The sequence below is a fragment of the Pan troglodytes genome, chromosome 2, assembly GCF_028858775.2.
Source record: "Pan troglodytes isolate AG18354 chromosome 2, NHGRI_mPanTro3-v2.0_pri, whole genome shotgun sequence".
NCBI lineage: Eukaryota > Metazoa > Chordata > Mammalia > Primates > Hominidae > Pan > Pan troglodytes.
In genome coordinates, this window is record NC_086015.1 from 200418377 (window position 1) to 200435313 (window position 16937).

The 16937-nt window shown below is 37.8% G+C and overlaps 1 protein-coding gene across 47 annotated transcripts in view; it reads right to left on the reverse strand.

Moving 5' to 3' along the window:
- The window catches only part of DLG1 (discs large MAGUK scaffold protein 1), a 262007-nt gene that overhangs the window by 222279 nt on the left and 22791 nt on the right, over positions 1-16937 (reverse strand). Inside the window, exon 1 of one of the 47 annotated variants that reach the window (XM_009447119.5) lies at positions 1344-1440. The exons of the other annotated variants lie outside the window; for them this stretch is intronic. Coding sequence (XP_009445394.1) covers positions 1344-1373 — 30 coding nt within the window. The 5' untranslated portion in view covers positions 1374-1440. Of the gene's footprint in view, positions 1-1343; positions 1441-16937 lie in introns of those variants that run through there. 47 annotated transcript variants of the gene reach the window in all.

The following is a 16937-nucleotide window of genomic DNA, read 5'->3' on the forward strand; positions in this document are numbered from 1 at the left end:
TAACAGTTATATAATAAAAATTTATAAATACTTTAGGATAATGATTACATCTAATTTTTTAAGCAAAATAGACCCTCTTTTGCTAAAAGAGTCAATGTAAAAAAATTCAAAGTCTATCAAGGAAGATGGAGCAGAGAGAGGAGACAGATCATTTCAAATAACCTTGCTATAATACTGGAAATAAAACCAAAATGAATGAAATGATAAAAGGCAAATCACAGGGGAGAACCAACATAGACAACCATGAAAAAAATTTAGAGAGGGAAAAAGCAACAACGACCCTGTTTTCCAGGATTATGTGCCCTTTAAACATTCAGTAAGAATATTTCAACAAGACAGTTTACCTAGAGGTACAGAGAAGACATCTCCTTATAAACAGGGAATGGAAACAGATAATGGGCATGTCTGTATCCGATCAGAAACTACTGTTTGAACTAGAACTCTGAGCAACAAGAAAAGAAAACTAATTTCCATCAATTTTCCTGCTTTTCCTCTTATGAAAAATAATTCATTATACAGAAAGAGTAATAGCCTACTTTCAGAATTTACAAATTTACCTACTCTTTTATTACTGAATGTAATTTTAAAATCTCAACAAGTTTGTCTAGCAATCACTATGAGACATCGTAAGTGCATAGAAATAAAAAAAGGTAAATTATTCCATATTTTAAAAACCAATGGATGAATTTTAAATGTAAGCACGCTGAATCTATAATAACACCATCACACAATGTCTGCAAACTGGTGCTCAAAAATAAAAGAAGCCAAACTTAGAGATTAAGTGAAGCATGCTGCACTTTGAACACAATGAGCAAAACAGACTGCAAAACAAGTACTTTCAAGGAGTGCTTGTACAAGTCTAATCATTTTAAATCCAAATCAACATCTTTCTAAAGGCAACACAATCAGCACTTGACTATTTTCCTCTTCCTAAAAACACAAAAAATTAACTATAATTATAATAGCTGGAAGAGTCCAGAAAATGTTCTCAAAACGAGTTATACTTTCAACTAGCATGGCATGTTGGGACACAAAATAAAGGGGAGGAGAGTGACTCTGAGAATATATTTAGAAGATTTAAATATGATCAAGACTTTACAGACCTGTGCTGTTGGGAGAAAGGCTTCCTGTAAATCTCAGGGAAAAAATATCTGCAACACATTTTCTACAACACATTTCAAAATACTGCCTTTTCTAAAGGATATAAACTAAGCATCACATGGATTCACGTCTATTTGCAAACGCATAACAATGGTTACACCTTATTTTTAAAATACACTGAACAAAGGGTCTCTCACATCTGTCACTAACAATGAAATACAGAAAAGCATATTATATCTTACCTTTGTGGTTACAATGCACAGGCAATCCATTACTCTACCATTACAATATTTTATACATAAAGCAAAACTATTTTAAGTTGCCTAGTTGAACAAAAAATGTAAATAAAAATAAATAAAGTTGTGAGATAAAACCATAAATGAAAAAGTTATAACTGTAACTAGATCTCTCCAGGATCCATTCTTAGAGGTAGCAATTTTTCTACTATCTAAAATACAAGAAACCAGAGTCTGTCACGTGCCCTACAATCTTCTTTATGTAATCTGTATCTGAAGAACTTGAAATTATCCCACAAAACACTGTGGAAGATGTCAGGGTTTATTCCACAAGAGTCCACTGCTTCTTCAGATGCTGTTTCATTAATCCCTCTTTTCAAGATATGAGGTTGACAGGAAGTCATCTGATGAAATGCTCCACAAAGAGGTTCCCCCGATATAAATTTAAATCTGCTTCTCCTTGTTAGCTACAGTTTGGATACTCAAATGACAACCACCAAAAAAAAAAAAAAAAAAAAAAAATCACTAAAAATATGCAAGCAAACATTTCTTCCACTAAACCATTTCAGCAACTGCAGCCTGCAAAGTAATGACTTTCTCGAGCAGTAATGAATGGAATATTCCATGTGGTTTTTTGAGAAGGGGAGCAGGAAAAACAAAATACAATAATTTAAAATATTATCTCTAAAACTTGCCTTTTTTTCTTTGCTAAAAAAGTGAATAAATAACATTTTACCAACAAAGGCAAATTTTAACTTTACTGCCTTACTAAATCCATTTCACTGATCCCCCACCCACCAAAAAAAACCACCACAAAAAGATAGTTACAACTATGTAACCTTTCAAACTCCTCAAGAAGTCTTTGTTTTTAAGTCAACTAACTTTGTGAATTCATGTCCTGTCTCCAAGATCATTAGGACTGGAGCTAGATAGGCTAACAGACACAGGGGACATGGCAGAGGGATATGCAACTGGCTTTCAGTATCATAAGCTTCCAGCCACACTCCCCTATACAAATGCCATAGTAAGGTTAGCTACATGTGGTGGCCTGCGCCTGTAGTCCTAGCTACTTGGGAGGCTGAAACCGGACAATGGCTTGAGCCCAGGAGTTTGAGGATGCAGTGAGCTGTAATTGCACCACTGCACTCCAGCCTGGGCAACAGGGCGAGATCCTGTCTGTAAAAACCTTTAAAATCCAAGAAATTTTCTAACAAATTTTTAATGCATAATAAGGAAGAGTATTATCTGCAATTTTTGTCCACAAAGTTTCCTCATAGTTTACAGATATGATGAATGACCTCAAGTTCAAACAACTGAACTGTTCCTACTTGCCTCTTATACCCCATTCCTCCTCCTAACATTTCAAATACACATGGACTGCACTAACAACTTTCAGACTAAACCACATTTCACTGTTAAGGGTTATGAAAAGGAGTTAATACATATATACCATTTGGTAGAACCTATCAAATAGTAAGCATTATCAATGTTGTTATTACTATTATTAATATGTATCAAATTACAGCCTTTTATTTAAAGCCTAACAGGCTATACTTGAGACAGGCCCAATGGGACTTTACCTTACTTTATCTAATGGGGCTGTTGTGTGAGGATTAAATAATATACACAGGGCACTTAGAATAATGCTGACTTGTTAGGTCAATAGTGGCAATAAATAGTGCAACAGTGCTCAGTAAATGCCAGCTACAGCTATAGATCTATTGTGGTATAATATGAAATATATTCGGTCTTTGTTTCTGTCAGAGTGCCTAAAACTCTTGGAAATTCCTAAGTAATGGGAAGGTCTTCTTTTGTTCATGACAAGCCCTTTGGATCACAGCTAATGCTAATGAGGTAACTTAAAGTGAGACCCCTAGAAAGCCTCAGGATGAGGCTCATCACCAGAAAGACCACGGGATTAGAGGATTAGAGGGTTAGAGGGTTGGAACTTTCAGCTCCACCCACCAACCTCCAGGAAAGGGGCAGGGGTTGGGGGCTGGAGATCAAGCTCTATAAAAACTCTTAACAACATGTGATGTGCTTTTGGGTTGGCAAAGGCAAGCTGGGAAGGCTGAGGACTCCAACTCTACCAGGATAGAAGCTCCTGCACTTGGGACCCTTCCAGACCTTGCCCTATGTACCTCTTTTTCTGGCTGTTCATCTGTATCCTTTATAACATATTTTATAATAAACTAGTAAACGCATTTCCCTGAGTTCTGTAAGCCATCCTAGCAAATTAACCAAACCCAAGGAAGGGGTTGTGTGAACCCCAATTTAAAACTAGTCAGTCAGAAGCATAGGTCACAATCTACTATTGCCATCTAAATGGGGGCAGTCTTGTGGGGCTGAGCCCCCAACCTGTGGAATCTGACACTATACTTCAGAGACTACTACTATCTCCAAGTAGACACTGCTAGAACTGTATTTACGTAGAGACTACTACTATCTCCAAGCAGATAGTGTAGAATTGAATTATAGGACACCCAGTAGGTGTCCACTGGAAAAGCTTCACCAAAAACCTCCTCACACATCTAGTCAGCACAGAAGTGTGCTGTGTTGACAGCAGAGGGAAAAAATGGTTTTTCTCCTCTCAGACCTAAATACATATGTATGTAGCTATGTAAATGTCATCATGGGCCAACACATCCCTTATCCCATGCAGGATATAGCCTGGAAATTACATGCTCTGTTGAGTACTCCCTTTTCCCCACCCCACCCCTGCAATTATCATTTGCTCCCAACATGAAAGAGTAAAGCTCATATAAGGCTCAAGGCTCATAACTCCTTAAATAAAGTTTATCATTTTTAAGCAGAATACTGAAAACAATGGAAGTGATATCTAAGTACTGACTAGGCATTGCATTTTGCGAAGAAAAATAAGGAGGTATGTAAAACCCTTTACCTGGTTGCTCTCTTAGTATTCTGAAGTTTCTCTTGTGAAATTTTTATCACATCTAGAGTAGTCTAGCTCAGAGAGGGCAGGCATCCCTAAGTTTGGCAGACTTCATAATAGAAAAGGCTGAAAATCACTACGGCAAGTTAGAAATATCATTCAGCCTGTGTAACTTAAGCAGTCATTTTCTTCGGGGGGTGGGAGGAGGGTCTCAACTTCCCCTTTTGTAAAATAAAAAAACTCAATGACTCCTAAGAGTCCTTGAATTTATACCATGCCTATGTTTCAGTTTTTCAATCCGTTGGATTCTAAGGTCCAACAGGACAAGACTCAAGAATGTCTCATGAGGCTGGGCATGGTGGCTCACACCTGTAATCCCAGCACTTTGGGAGGCCAAGATGGGAGAATCACTTGAGGTCCGGAGTTCGAGACCAGCCTGGCCAACATGGTGAAATCCCATCTCTACTACAAATACAAAAATTAGCCAGGCGTGGTGGCGCATGCCTGTAATCCCAGCTACTCGGGAGGCTGAGGTGGGAGAATCACTTGAACACAGGAGGTGGACACTGCAGTGAGCCGAGATCTCACCACTGCACTCCAGGCTGGGCGACAAAGTGGGACTCCATCTCAAAAGAAAAAGAAAAAAAAAAGAAAAGAAATGTCTCACATACCTACCACTTTATCCCCATCATCTTGGGGGATAGCAGGGTGACCACAATGTTTGCTGAATTAATGAGTGGCCTTTCTAATATTTAAACTATAGGAGATTACAAAATTGAAAACAGCCTGAAACAATCCTGAAAATTAGACATTCCATTTTCCCAGTAAAAACAGAAGTTTGCCAACTCAATTACAAACCTGTAAGAATAAGATGAAATAGTCAAATATCCAAATTAATCAGTTAACATATAATTACTTAACAACACATTAAAATAGTATGTCTAATACATTATTCCAGTCACATTTCAAAGAACAAATTTGAGTTAAACTCCTCACATTCATCTCCGATGTCTGGGGTCATCATAACCACAACCACTTTTTAATGATCTAATCTCTGCGACCTCAAACATCAGTTTTATACGGTCTAAGTTGTTTGAGATATGGCCCTTTCTGAACTACAACGTCACTTGACCATTTATCCCTAATTACTACTACAGATTGGGTATCCCTAATCCAAAAATCCACAATCCAAATGCTCCAAAATCCAAAATCTTTTAAGTGCCAGCATAACACTCAAAGACAATACTTGTTGGAGCATTTCAGATTTTGTTATCTTTTGTTTGTTTGTTTTTTGAGATGGAGTTTCACTCTTGTTGCCCAGGCTGGAGTCCAATGGCACAATCTCAACTTACTGCAACCTTTGCCTCCCAGGTTCAAGCGATGATTCTCCTGCCTCAGCCTCCCGAGTAGCTGGGATTACAGGTGCCTGCCACCACGCCCAGCTAATTTTTGTATCTTTAGTAGAGACGGGGTTTTGACATGTTGGCCAGGCTGGTCTCAAACTCCTGACCTCAGGCGATCCACCTGCCTCGGCCTCCCAAAGTGCTGGGATTACAAGGGTGAGCCACTGTGCCTAGCCACGTTCCAGATTTTGAATTTTCAGATCAGGGATATTCAACCAACAAGTATAATGCAAACATCAAAATCCAAATAAATCCAAAATCCAAAACGCTTCTGGTCCCAAGTATTTTGGATAAGGAATACTCAACTTGTAGTGCTCATTCACAGAAGAGGAAGCCACTTTCCCCTGCACTGTAGGCGTGTATTTATAACCTTCATGATGTAACTAACCCCTTACTATATTATTTTTTAATATACCTAATAATCCTTCAAAAAAGCTTGCATAGATCTAATACTTACAGGTTTTAAGGCTGTACTCAGGGAATGATTATTCAATTTGTGTTAAATTCTACACTAACTGCATCTTCTGTAAGTATCTGTAAGTACCCAACTGGCACTGAGTAAGGTACATTTCAAGCCTATGTGTTCTCTTCAGATGGTCATTTGCTGTTAAAAGTAATTTAGAAATCACCCTGTAATATGAGCTACTTTAGAAGGACTTGAAATATAAGCCTTTTGGGATGGCAACACTTCACCTAATAGGCACATAAGATAATTAACAGTATTTTAGAATACCAATGGCTTTCCATAAACAAGCAATTGCTGCCAACCATAATGGAATAAAAAAAAAGACTGACTTTCAGACACTGGACCCTGTGAGAAGAGAAACTAATGAGGTGAGTCCTGTAAATGCCCAGAAAAAGTTTCCTGGCTGTAGCAGAAGGGGGAAACTCAACGAAACCCAGCAGCCTTAACTTGAGGAGAAAGCACTGAGAATAAACAGAGCTAAAACTCACAGGTAAGAGTACCAGAAAGGAGAGAGCGGGACAGAAAAAGCTCCAGAGATCTGCAGAGTTCCCCTCGAGTCTTCAGATTAGTTTTGATCAGTACATGCATGTAAGGAAACTTCAAGGTGAGGAAAAAATCTTAGAAAGCAGCAAATGGAACAAAACCCAGAGCTCACCCAAGGCCAAGAATAATGAAAACTCATAATATACTGGGCAGTGGGGATAGCCTTCTACAACCAAATGTTGCTCAGTCCCACTGAAAAAGCTTAAAAGCAGCCAGGCGCGGTGGCTCACACCTGTAATCCCAGCACTTTGGGAGGCCAAGGAGGGTGGATCACGAGGTCAGGAACTCAAGACCAGCCTGACCAACATGGTGAAACCCCGTCTCTACCAAAAATACAAAAATTAGCCAGGCGTGGTGGCCCATGCCTGTAATCCCAGCTACTCAGGAGGCTGAGGTAGGAGAATCACTTGAACCCAGGAAGCGGAGGTTGCAGTGAGCCGAGATCATGCCACGGCACTCCAGCCTGGGCGACGGGGCAAGACTCCGTCTCAGAAACAAACAAAAAAGCAGTTTGAATAGCATCAAACTCTTTCCAAGTCATTTAACTACATCCCAAAACAAAGCTCAAGAATATTTAAAAGAATAAAAAAATATCTAGGCCCCCAAAAGGTAAAATTCACAATGTCTGCCAAATTCATCCAAATTACCAAGCATGTAAAGAAGCAAGGAAACACGACCCAGAGAAGAGAAAAAAAATCAATCAATAAAAACTGACCCAGAAATGACACATAATAGAATCAGTAGACAAAAACATTTTAAAAGTTACTTTAACTCTGTCCCTTATGTTTATGAAGATAGAGAAGGATAGAGTGTGTTAATTAGACAAAAATAAAAACGAAATTATCGAGACCAACCTGGGCAATCCAGCAAGACCCCATCTCTGCCAAAAAATTTTAAAAAAAAATTGCCCAGCCTGGTGGTATACATGTGTAGCCCCAGGTACTTGGGAGGCTGAGGCAGCAGGACTGCTTGAAGCCAGGAGGCTGAGGATGCAGTGGGCCATGACCACATCACTGCACTGCAGCCTGGGCGACGCAGCAAGACCCTGTCTCCAAAAAGAGGGAGAGGGAGAGGAGAAGAGAAGAGAAACTAAATCAAGCTTCTAGAGGTAAACTGTCTGAAATAAAAAACTGACTGAGATTAACAGTATACTAGATACTTGAGAAGATTAATGAACTTGAAGACATAGCAACAGAAATTGTCTAAAATTTAATATACCAACGAAAAAGACTGAAAAAAGATTAATCATATCAGTGAACTGTAGACAAAGTCAACCAAACCAATATACATGTACTGGAATCCCTGAAAGCAAAGGGGAAGGAAGAGAAAAAATATTTGCAGAAATAATTGGTGAAAAACGTCTAAAGTAGGTAAAAACTATAAACCCACAGATCCAAGAAACTCAATGAATCCCAGGCACAAGAAAGGTAAAGAAAACTGTAACTATAAACAGTACGTGTGAGTGACAAGCACCAAATTCAAGACAGAGGTTAATTCTGGGGAACAAGGCAGGAGAACGTGATTACAGTGGAAAACACAAGAGACTTCAGCTATACTTACACTATGTTATCTTCTTAAGGTAGTAGTAAATACATGGATATTTATAATATTCACTACAGTTTCTCCATGATTAAAATATTTTTTAAAAAAATAACACAAAATGAAGGAAAACCAACAGGTCAAATAGTTGCCAAGAAGATAAAAAATTTTCAAAAGCAGAGTAGAGAGTAGCAAATGCCACCAAAAATCAGATAACATATGCGAACAGCTTCTGTTATGCCCTTGGATCCTTTTCTCTTTTGGAATCTCTCTCCCTTCATACAATGTCTATAATCTCTTTTTCCATCTTGGGCCTCTGTTCCCTTCTTCACTTTATCTTGTAAATATAATATGTTCACAGAGGCCATTAGGAGAAAGACAGGGGGAAAAAGCACTTCTTAGTAGGACCCTATAGCATTCCTTCTCTTCTTAGCTAAGCTTCTTGAAAACGTAGTTTGCCTTTTTTTCTTCCTTTTCTTCCCATTCCCAATATTCTGTAACCCAGATTCTGACCCTCCTTCTCCACAGTAACTGTTCTCTTTTTTCCTTTATTTACCTTAAAAAAAAATTATCTAACTACACAGGTAATTCAGGCACACCTTAAACACACTTACAAAGACAGATGCATAATGCTGAAGTCTTTTTTTATATTCTTTTCCCGAGATAACCTCTTTTAACCATTTGGTATGTATTTGTTCAGCTAATCCTATATGTTTATTATTACTTTGGGTCCTACTGAGAAGTACTTTTTTCTGTTTGTCTGTTTTTCTAATGGAATCTTTGAACATATTTACAGGATAAAATAAAGAGGGGAACAGAGGCCCAAGACAGAGAAAGAGGTTATAGATATTCCATAATGAAAAAGGACAGTGAGATTCTAAAAGAAAAAAGGATTAAGAGCATAACAGAGCTGTTAGTATTTATTCTCTGATATGACTTTCACATAATTGAAAACATATAAAGTTAGGAAATTTTGCAATAAACACGTATCACTTTGGAAATCCAAAAAACAGGAGAGGGGAGGAGGTTTAGGAGCACATGAGATATCACTGCTCTAATACTAAAAATAGTAATAAGCACAGACACAGATACAGAGCAATCAAGATTATTTAAATGATGAGTTACTGAAAATGTCACATAATCAAAACTCACAATTCAAAACTAATTGGGGGTGTCTTCTAGGAACACATAAGTCTCACCAATGTGACATACTTAAGCTTTCACATAGCCTTTCATTTTCTCAGTAACGGTGTAAAGTTTTGCTGAGTTTTCTCCTAGATTAACAGCTTTTTTTTTGGCATAGTATGACAGTTGTTCCACTTCTCTTGTAACATTTCTTTTTTTGGAGACAGGGTCTTGCTCCGTCGTCCAGGCTGGAATGCAGTGGACCGATCACAGCTCACTGCAGCCTTGACCTCCTGGGCTCAAGCAATTCTCCCACCTCATCCTCCCACGTAGCTGGGACTACAGGCATGAAGGCACCAACCACGACTAATTTTTTTTTTTTTGTAGGGATGGGGTCTCCCTATGCTGCCCAGGCTGATCTATACTAAATTTATAGAAAAATGTTTTTCTTTCTTCAGTAATAAATTAACCTTGGCTTACTGTAACCTTTTTACTTTATAAATTAAATTTTTTAACTTTTTGACTCTTTCACCTTAACACTTAGCTTAAAACACAAATACACTGTATAGAGGTACAAAATTTTTTCTTTCTTTATATTCTGATTCTATAAGCTTTTTTCTATTTTTAATTTTTTTTTTTTACTGTTTAAATACAAACACACACTTTTAAATACTGTTAAAAACAAACACACACACACACCCGTTAACTTGAGCCTACCCAAGGCCAGAATCATCAGTATCACTGGACAGTACCACTGAAAGGTCTTCAGAGGCAACAGCATGCATGGAGCTATCGCCACCTACGAAAACAATGTCTTCTTCTGGAATACCTCCTGAAGGGCCTGCCTGAGGCCGTTTTACAGTTTACTTTTTTCTAAAATAAGTAGAAGTGCACTCTATAAAATAACTATTAAAAGTACAGTAGATAAACTAGTAACATAATTGTTAATATTTATCAAGTATTATGTACTGTACCTAACTGTACGTGCTATGCTTTTATGACTGGCAGAACAGGTTTATTTACACCAGCGTCACCACAAACACTTGATATACGTCATGCTACAATGTTATGACAGCAAAGATGTCACTAGGAGATACAAATTTCTCAGCTTGATTATAACCTTAAGGGATCCCTACTTAACATGGTCTGTGGCTGGCCAAAACATCATCATACCACATATACTGTATTTCTACAGCTTTTTTAAAAAAATAAATGTTGCCTGTTACATTTCTATCTCTATTAAAATTAGTTCTTTCTCTCCTTATTTTAACTTTATTGCAATATTTTCCTTTGTCTAGGTAACAAGTCCAATTGCCAAGAAAGTTACTAAACAAAAATGGAAACATCAGTCTTGAAGCCTGAAGTTCTGAATTCTAATCAGTTTTTCTATAGGTTAATACTGCAACGTTGGGCAGTACCAATATCCCTGAATGACAGTTTGATCAATTCTAAAGTAAACACAGTATAAGCTCCACGTATTAAGAACCAAAATCTGGCTCACCTCGTGTATGTTAGGAGGCTATAGCAAGAATGAATTCATGCTCCTCTGACATCCCAAATTATTACAATGTATGTGATGTGCCTTTTAAAACTATGCTATTTGAAAAATAAGGTTATTATTTTAATCCGTTCCTGTGGAACACGTGAGTTTAAGAAAGGAAGACAAAACATATTGTATTCATTTTAAAATATTAATATTGTAAACTATTAATACAATATTTTGCATTAATATTTTAAAATGAATACAATATGTGCTTTCTTCTCACGTGACATTTCTCAAATTTTATTTTACCAGTTCTGGGGCAAAAGGCTAAAGTTGGAAGAATGTGTCACCTGCCTGTCCACTTTCTTACCTCTCAAAAATAACACCTCAAAGAAAAAGCAACCCCTAGGAATAGAAAAATATGCGTGGATTCTAGTTCAGGAGCAGTGAAAACTCAAAATAAACTTGGGAAAATTGTTGGGAAGGCAAGGACATGCTCAAAGACTAGTAAAGCATATCCTAAGAAAACACAGATACTCCTTCAAGTGATTCGTCTAGTCAAATATGAAGTAATATGAGCACCCAAACTTAAATGTACGTAAACATTTAGTAAATAAAAATTTCTCGGTATACAGTGATAACTTTGTAAAGAGAGAGATCAAGAAAAAGGGGGGAACTTAGCAACCTCTGGAGGGGATTATCACACAAGCTACTCAAATAACTGATCATTAAAAGAAAGTAATGTAAACTTTAGCCTGTCTTTTTAGAAGGAACAGAAGTTCATCCCTAGTTGATGAAGACAAAGAGTGTTATAGAAGAATGCCAACTAATAACTACAAACAGAATGATTAAATTAGGGAGAAAAATAACATTTTGAAACCTCAAATGTAGTGATTTGGCAATGATCACCAATGGGGGGAAACTGACTCACTACAAGGTGCCAAAGTACAACCCCATACACACTTCACAATATCAACAAGAAAAACGTACCTTTCCGGTGGAAGATCTGGAGGTCCCCACCTTTACGCAATCCAACTCAGCACCACAAGAGCAACAACCTGATATTGTGAGCCTCCTGATGATGCAATATGAAATACAACACTGTGTATCACTGTGAGGTCTGCTTACCAAAAACGAGTCTAATCAACCTTTACACCTAACTTCCTCTTACCAGAAATACAAGAATTAGTGGAATGAGTTAAATAACATAAGGAAACAAATTAGACAAATAAAGAATGTGTGATAGTCTATAAAACAACTGGCATGGTCTCTTCAAAAAGGTAATGTCATTTAAAGGGGGGGAAAAGAAGATAAGGAAGACTATTCTATCAGATTACGAAAGACTAGAGACACTGTACCAGATTTGGTATGTGTATTCCCAACCCATTCCAACAGTCACCCCCAGATCTTCACACCTACCTTTCATCCTGAGCAGCCCCAGGAACACTTCATGCCTGTGGCCCCCAGTCCACATCTCCTCCTCTCACCCCCTCACTTGGGGCTTTCCTGATAAATCACCTACACTGACAAATCCACAACCCTAAAGTATGGGGGAACTGCTGCCCACTAGAAGCCAGTAGATAAATTCTTTCTCTTTCCTTGCAGAGTCCTAACATGCAGTACAAATGGCTTCTCAGGGATGCAATACCAAGGATACAAAAATCAGTCACACTTAGTGGCAGGAAGCAACCTTGTATTAGTTTTTCCCCTTCCTATACTATCTTCACACTTTCCCTCACTTCTGCTCTCTAGGAATGAACTCTCTAAATAAATTAATAGCACCTAAGCCCTCTGCCTCAGGTTCTGCTTTTAGGAAAACCCAGTTAAAAACAGACACCTAACAATCAAATGCATAAATGGCATGTGTACTGACACCTAACAATCAAATGCATAAATGGTATGTATTTGATTTATCTGATTTATCTGATTTTTTTCAAGTCCCACAAAATAGACTGGGGACAATTTTGAATAGAGATTGGAGAGACAACTGAACAATTCTTGCTAATTTTCTCAGATGTGGTAATGGTACTAAGATAACACAGAAGAATATCTAACTATTCTTACTCTTACGAGATGCGTGCTGAAGTTTTAATAGTTTAAGTGCATGATGTCTACGACTGATTTTCAAATAGCTCCAAAAAATACACACATACAGGAAAAGTAAGCACAATCTTGTCTGTGAGAAAGACTAGGTGAAGGCATAAAACTGTACCCAGAGGATACGAGCCACCTAAGAATACACAAAATGCACACACCTCAGACATCTACCAGCGACTTTAGTTTATAGGAGTTTTATGATCCACACTCCTCTACAACTGGTGCTACTATAAGTTCTCATCCAATTTCAGATAGCTCCCCCAGCTAACACATCACAGTAACTCACAAGCTGCAACTCTTTGCAACACACTCCTATAAGCAAAGCTGAGTTTTTTTCCAAGGTAAGATGCCAAATTGATTGTAGTATTCACATATTTATTCACCACTTAACATGCATAAACTGGGCACAGTGGCTCACGCCTATAAACTCAGCTACTTGGGAGGCTGAGGCAGAGGACAGCTTGAGCCCGTTAGTTCACGGGTGCAGTCAGCTATGGTCACACCACCTCACACTAGCCTGAAGGACAAAGCAAGACCTCCTCTAAGGAAAAAAAAAAAAAAAAAAAAAAAAAAAGCATAAAACTGTGCTGTTGTTTTTACTAGGTTTTAATCTCTTTTAATATGTCACTCACAAAGTTTTAAGTGTTTGGTCCCTAACCTCATTTTTGAAATAACACCTGTGGTTTTCATTGTGCCATTTTTCATAGTGTGGTGATTTTTAGGAAAGTTATCTGTTGTTACAGCAGACCTGAATGTAAAAGAATGTTCAATGCAACATTAATCAAAACTGGAAACAATCCACATGACCATCAATGGCAGAATGTGTAAATATATTCTGGTATATCATACAATGGAATATTATACAACAGTAAGGATGAAAAAACTTTACCTACATAGATGAAATGCACAAATATAAGAAAAAAGAAGCACACAAGGGGGTATATACACTGTGTAAGTCTCTTTATATGCAATTTAGAAGAACGCAAAACTAATCTATGATGTTGGAAATTTGGATGGTCCTCTGAGGAAGAGGGGATAGGTAGTAAATAGGGAGAGTACAAGGAAGACTTCTGGGGTACTGGTATTTTTCTTTTTTAAACTGAGATAAAATGGACATGCTATAAAATTCACCAAATTTTAAAGTGTACAATTCAGTGATTTTTGATATTTTCATAGACTTGTACAACTACCATCACTATCTAATTCCAGAACCTGTTAGCAGCCATTCCATGTTCTTTTTCTTGACCTGGTATATTCACAATGCAGTAATTAATCAACCTATTCCTTTATTATTTGTGTATCTTTATGTAAGAATATTATACAGTATTTCAGTAAATTTTTTGTCAATGTTTAGAGGACTTCAGATTAAACCTGGTACACTGAATATGTGTGTGTGTGTGTGTGTGTGTGTGTGTATGTGTGTGTATATATATATTTTTTTTTTCTTTCTTTCTTTCTTTCTTTTTTTTTTGAGACAGTGTCTTGCTCTGCCACCCAGGCTGGAAGACAGTGATGTGATCTCGGCTCACTGCAACCTCTGCTTCCCAGGCCTCCTGCCTCAGCCTCCCAAGTAGCTGGGATTACAGGTGCCTGCCACAACAACCGGCTAATTTTTGTATTTTTAGTAGAGATGGGGTTTCACCATGTTGGCCAGGCTGGTTTCGAACTCCTGACCTCAAGTGATCCGCCCGCCTCTGCCTCCCAAAGTGCTGGGATTACAGGCGTGAGCCACCGCACCCGGCTGAATATATACTTTTAACTCTACTGCCTCCTAAAACTCCACTCAAATTAAAGCAGATGGCTTATTTCAAAATATTAAACCACAAGGTCAAAGAGAAAGGGAAAAGTATCCCTTAACACCATTCAGTCAGAAAACTCCCCTCCCAATAAGATAAACACTGAAGGGCTGAAAGGGGGGACTTGTAAATAACAGGCACAACTTTTAAAAAGCTGTATGCAAAAATTAACATAAAAAAATCAGTAGTATTTCTATAGACCAACACCAAACAATCCAAAAAAGAAATCAGGAATACAATCACATTTATAATAGCTACCAAAAAAAAAAAAAAACCAAAACAAACCTAGGAATAAATTTAACCAAAGTAGTAAAAGATCTCAACAATGAAAACTCTAGAACACTGCTAAGACAAAGTGAAGAGGACACACAAAAAAAATGGAAAGATATCCCATGTTCATAGATTGGAAAAACTAATATTTTTAAAATGTCCATACTACCCAAAGCAATATACAGATTCAATGCAATCCCTAATAAAATACCAATGACATTCTTCATAGAAATAGAAAAAACAAGCCTAAAATTCATATACAATCATAAAACACTCCGAATACCCAGAACAATCCTGAGCAGAAATAATAAAACTGGAGGCATCACATTACCTGACCTACTACAAAGCTACAGTCACCAAGTGAGCATGGTACTGATGTAAAAACACACACAGACCAACGGAACACAACAGAGAACACAGAAATAAATCCACACATTTAAGCCAACTCATTTTTGAAAAAGAAACCAAAAACACACAATGGGAAAAGGACAGTCTCTTCGATAAATGGTGCTGGGAAAATTTGGATATCCATATGTAGAATGAATCTAGACTCCCATTACTCATAATATGAAAACATAACAAAAAACAAATCAAAATAGATTAAAGACTTAAATCTAAGACCTGAAAAGATACAATACGACACGACACGACACGACACGACACGATACGAAAACACTGGGGAAATGCTTCAGGACGTTGGTCAGGGCAAATATTTTTTAGGTAATGCTTCACAAGCACAGGCAACAAAAGCAAAAATAGGTAAATGAGATAACATCAAGCTAAAAAGATCCTGTACAGCAAAGGAAACGACCAACAGCGTGATGAAACAACTTACAGAATGGGAGAAAATATCTGCAATTTATCTGACAAGTATTAATAACCAGAATATATAAGGAGCAACAAAAAAGCAAGTATCTGATTTTGAAATGCACAAATGATCAGATTAGACATTTCTCAGAAGACATACAAATGGTTAATTGGTATATGAAAAAATGTTCAACATTACTAATAATACTCAGGGAAATGGAAATCAAAACCATAATAAGCTGGGCACAGTGGCTCACGCCTGTAATCCCAGCACATGGGAGGCCGAGGCAGGCAGATCACGAGGTCAGGACTTCAAGACCAGCTCAGCCAGCATAGTGAAACCCTGTGTCTACTAAAAATATTTTAAAAATTAGCCGGGCATGGCAGAGCACACCTGCAGTCCCAGCTACTCAGGTGGCTGAGGCAGAAGAATTGCTTGGACCTGGGAGGTGGAGCTTGCAGTGAGCAAAGATCACGCCACTGCACCCCAGCCTGGGCGACAGAGCAAGACTCTGTCTCAAAAAAAAAAAAAAAAAAAGAAAAAAGATATTCTCTTACCCCACTTAAAATGGCTATTATCAAAAAGACCATAAATAACAGATTCTGGCTACGGATGTAAAGAAAGGGACACTCTGGTACACTGTTGATGGGAATATAAATTAGTACAGCTATTACGGAAAACAGCATGGTCATTTCTCAACCACCATTTAATCCAGCACTCTCACTGCGAGGTATATACCCAAAAGAAAACAAACCAGTATATCAAAGAGAGATCTACATGCCCATGTTTATCGCACCACTATTCACCACTGCCACGATAGGGAATTAGCCTAAGTGTCCCTCAACAGACGAATAGATAAATAAAATGTAGCCTATATAGACAACAGAATATTATTTAGCCATAACAAAGCATGAAGTCCTGTCATCTGCAGCATCATGGATGAGCCTGAAGGATATCTTATGAGAAATAAGCCAGACAAAGAAAGGCAAATATCACATGTTGTCACTCATATATGGAAGCTAAAAAGCTGATCCCATGGAGTTGGAGAGTAGAATGGTAGTTTATCAGAGGCTGAGAAGGGTAGAGTGAAGGAGGGGAGGAAGACAAGTTGGTTAATGGGTACAAAAATACAATTAGAAGTGTTCAATAGCACAGTAGGTGACTATAGGTAACAACA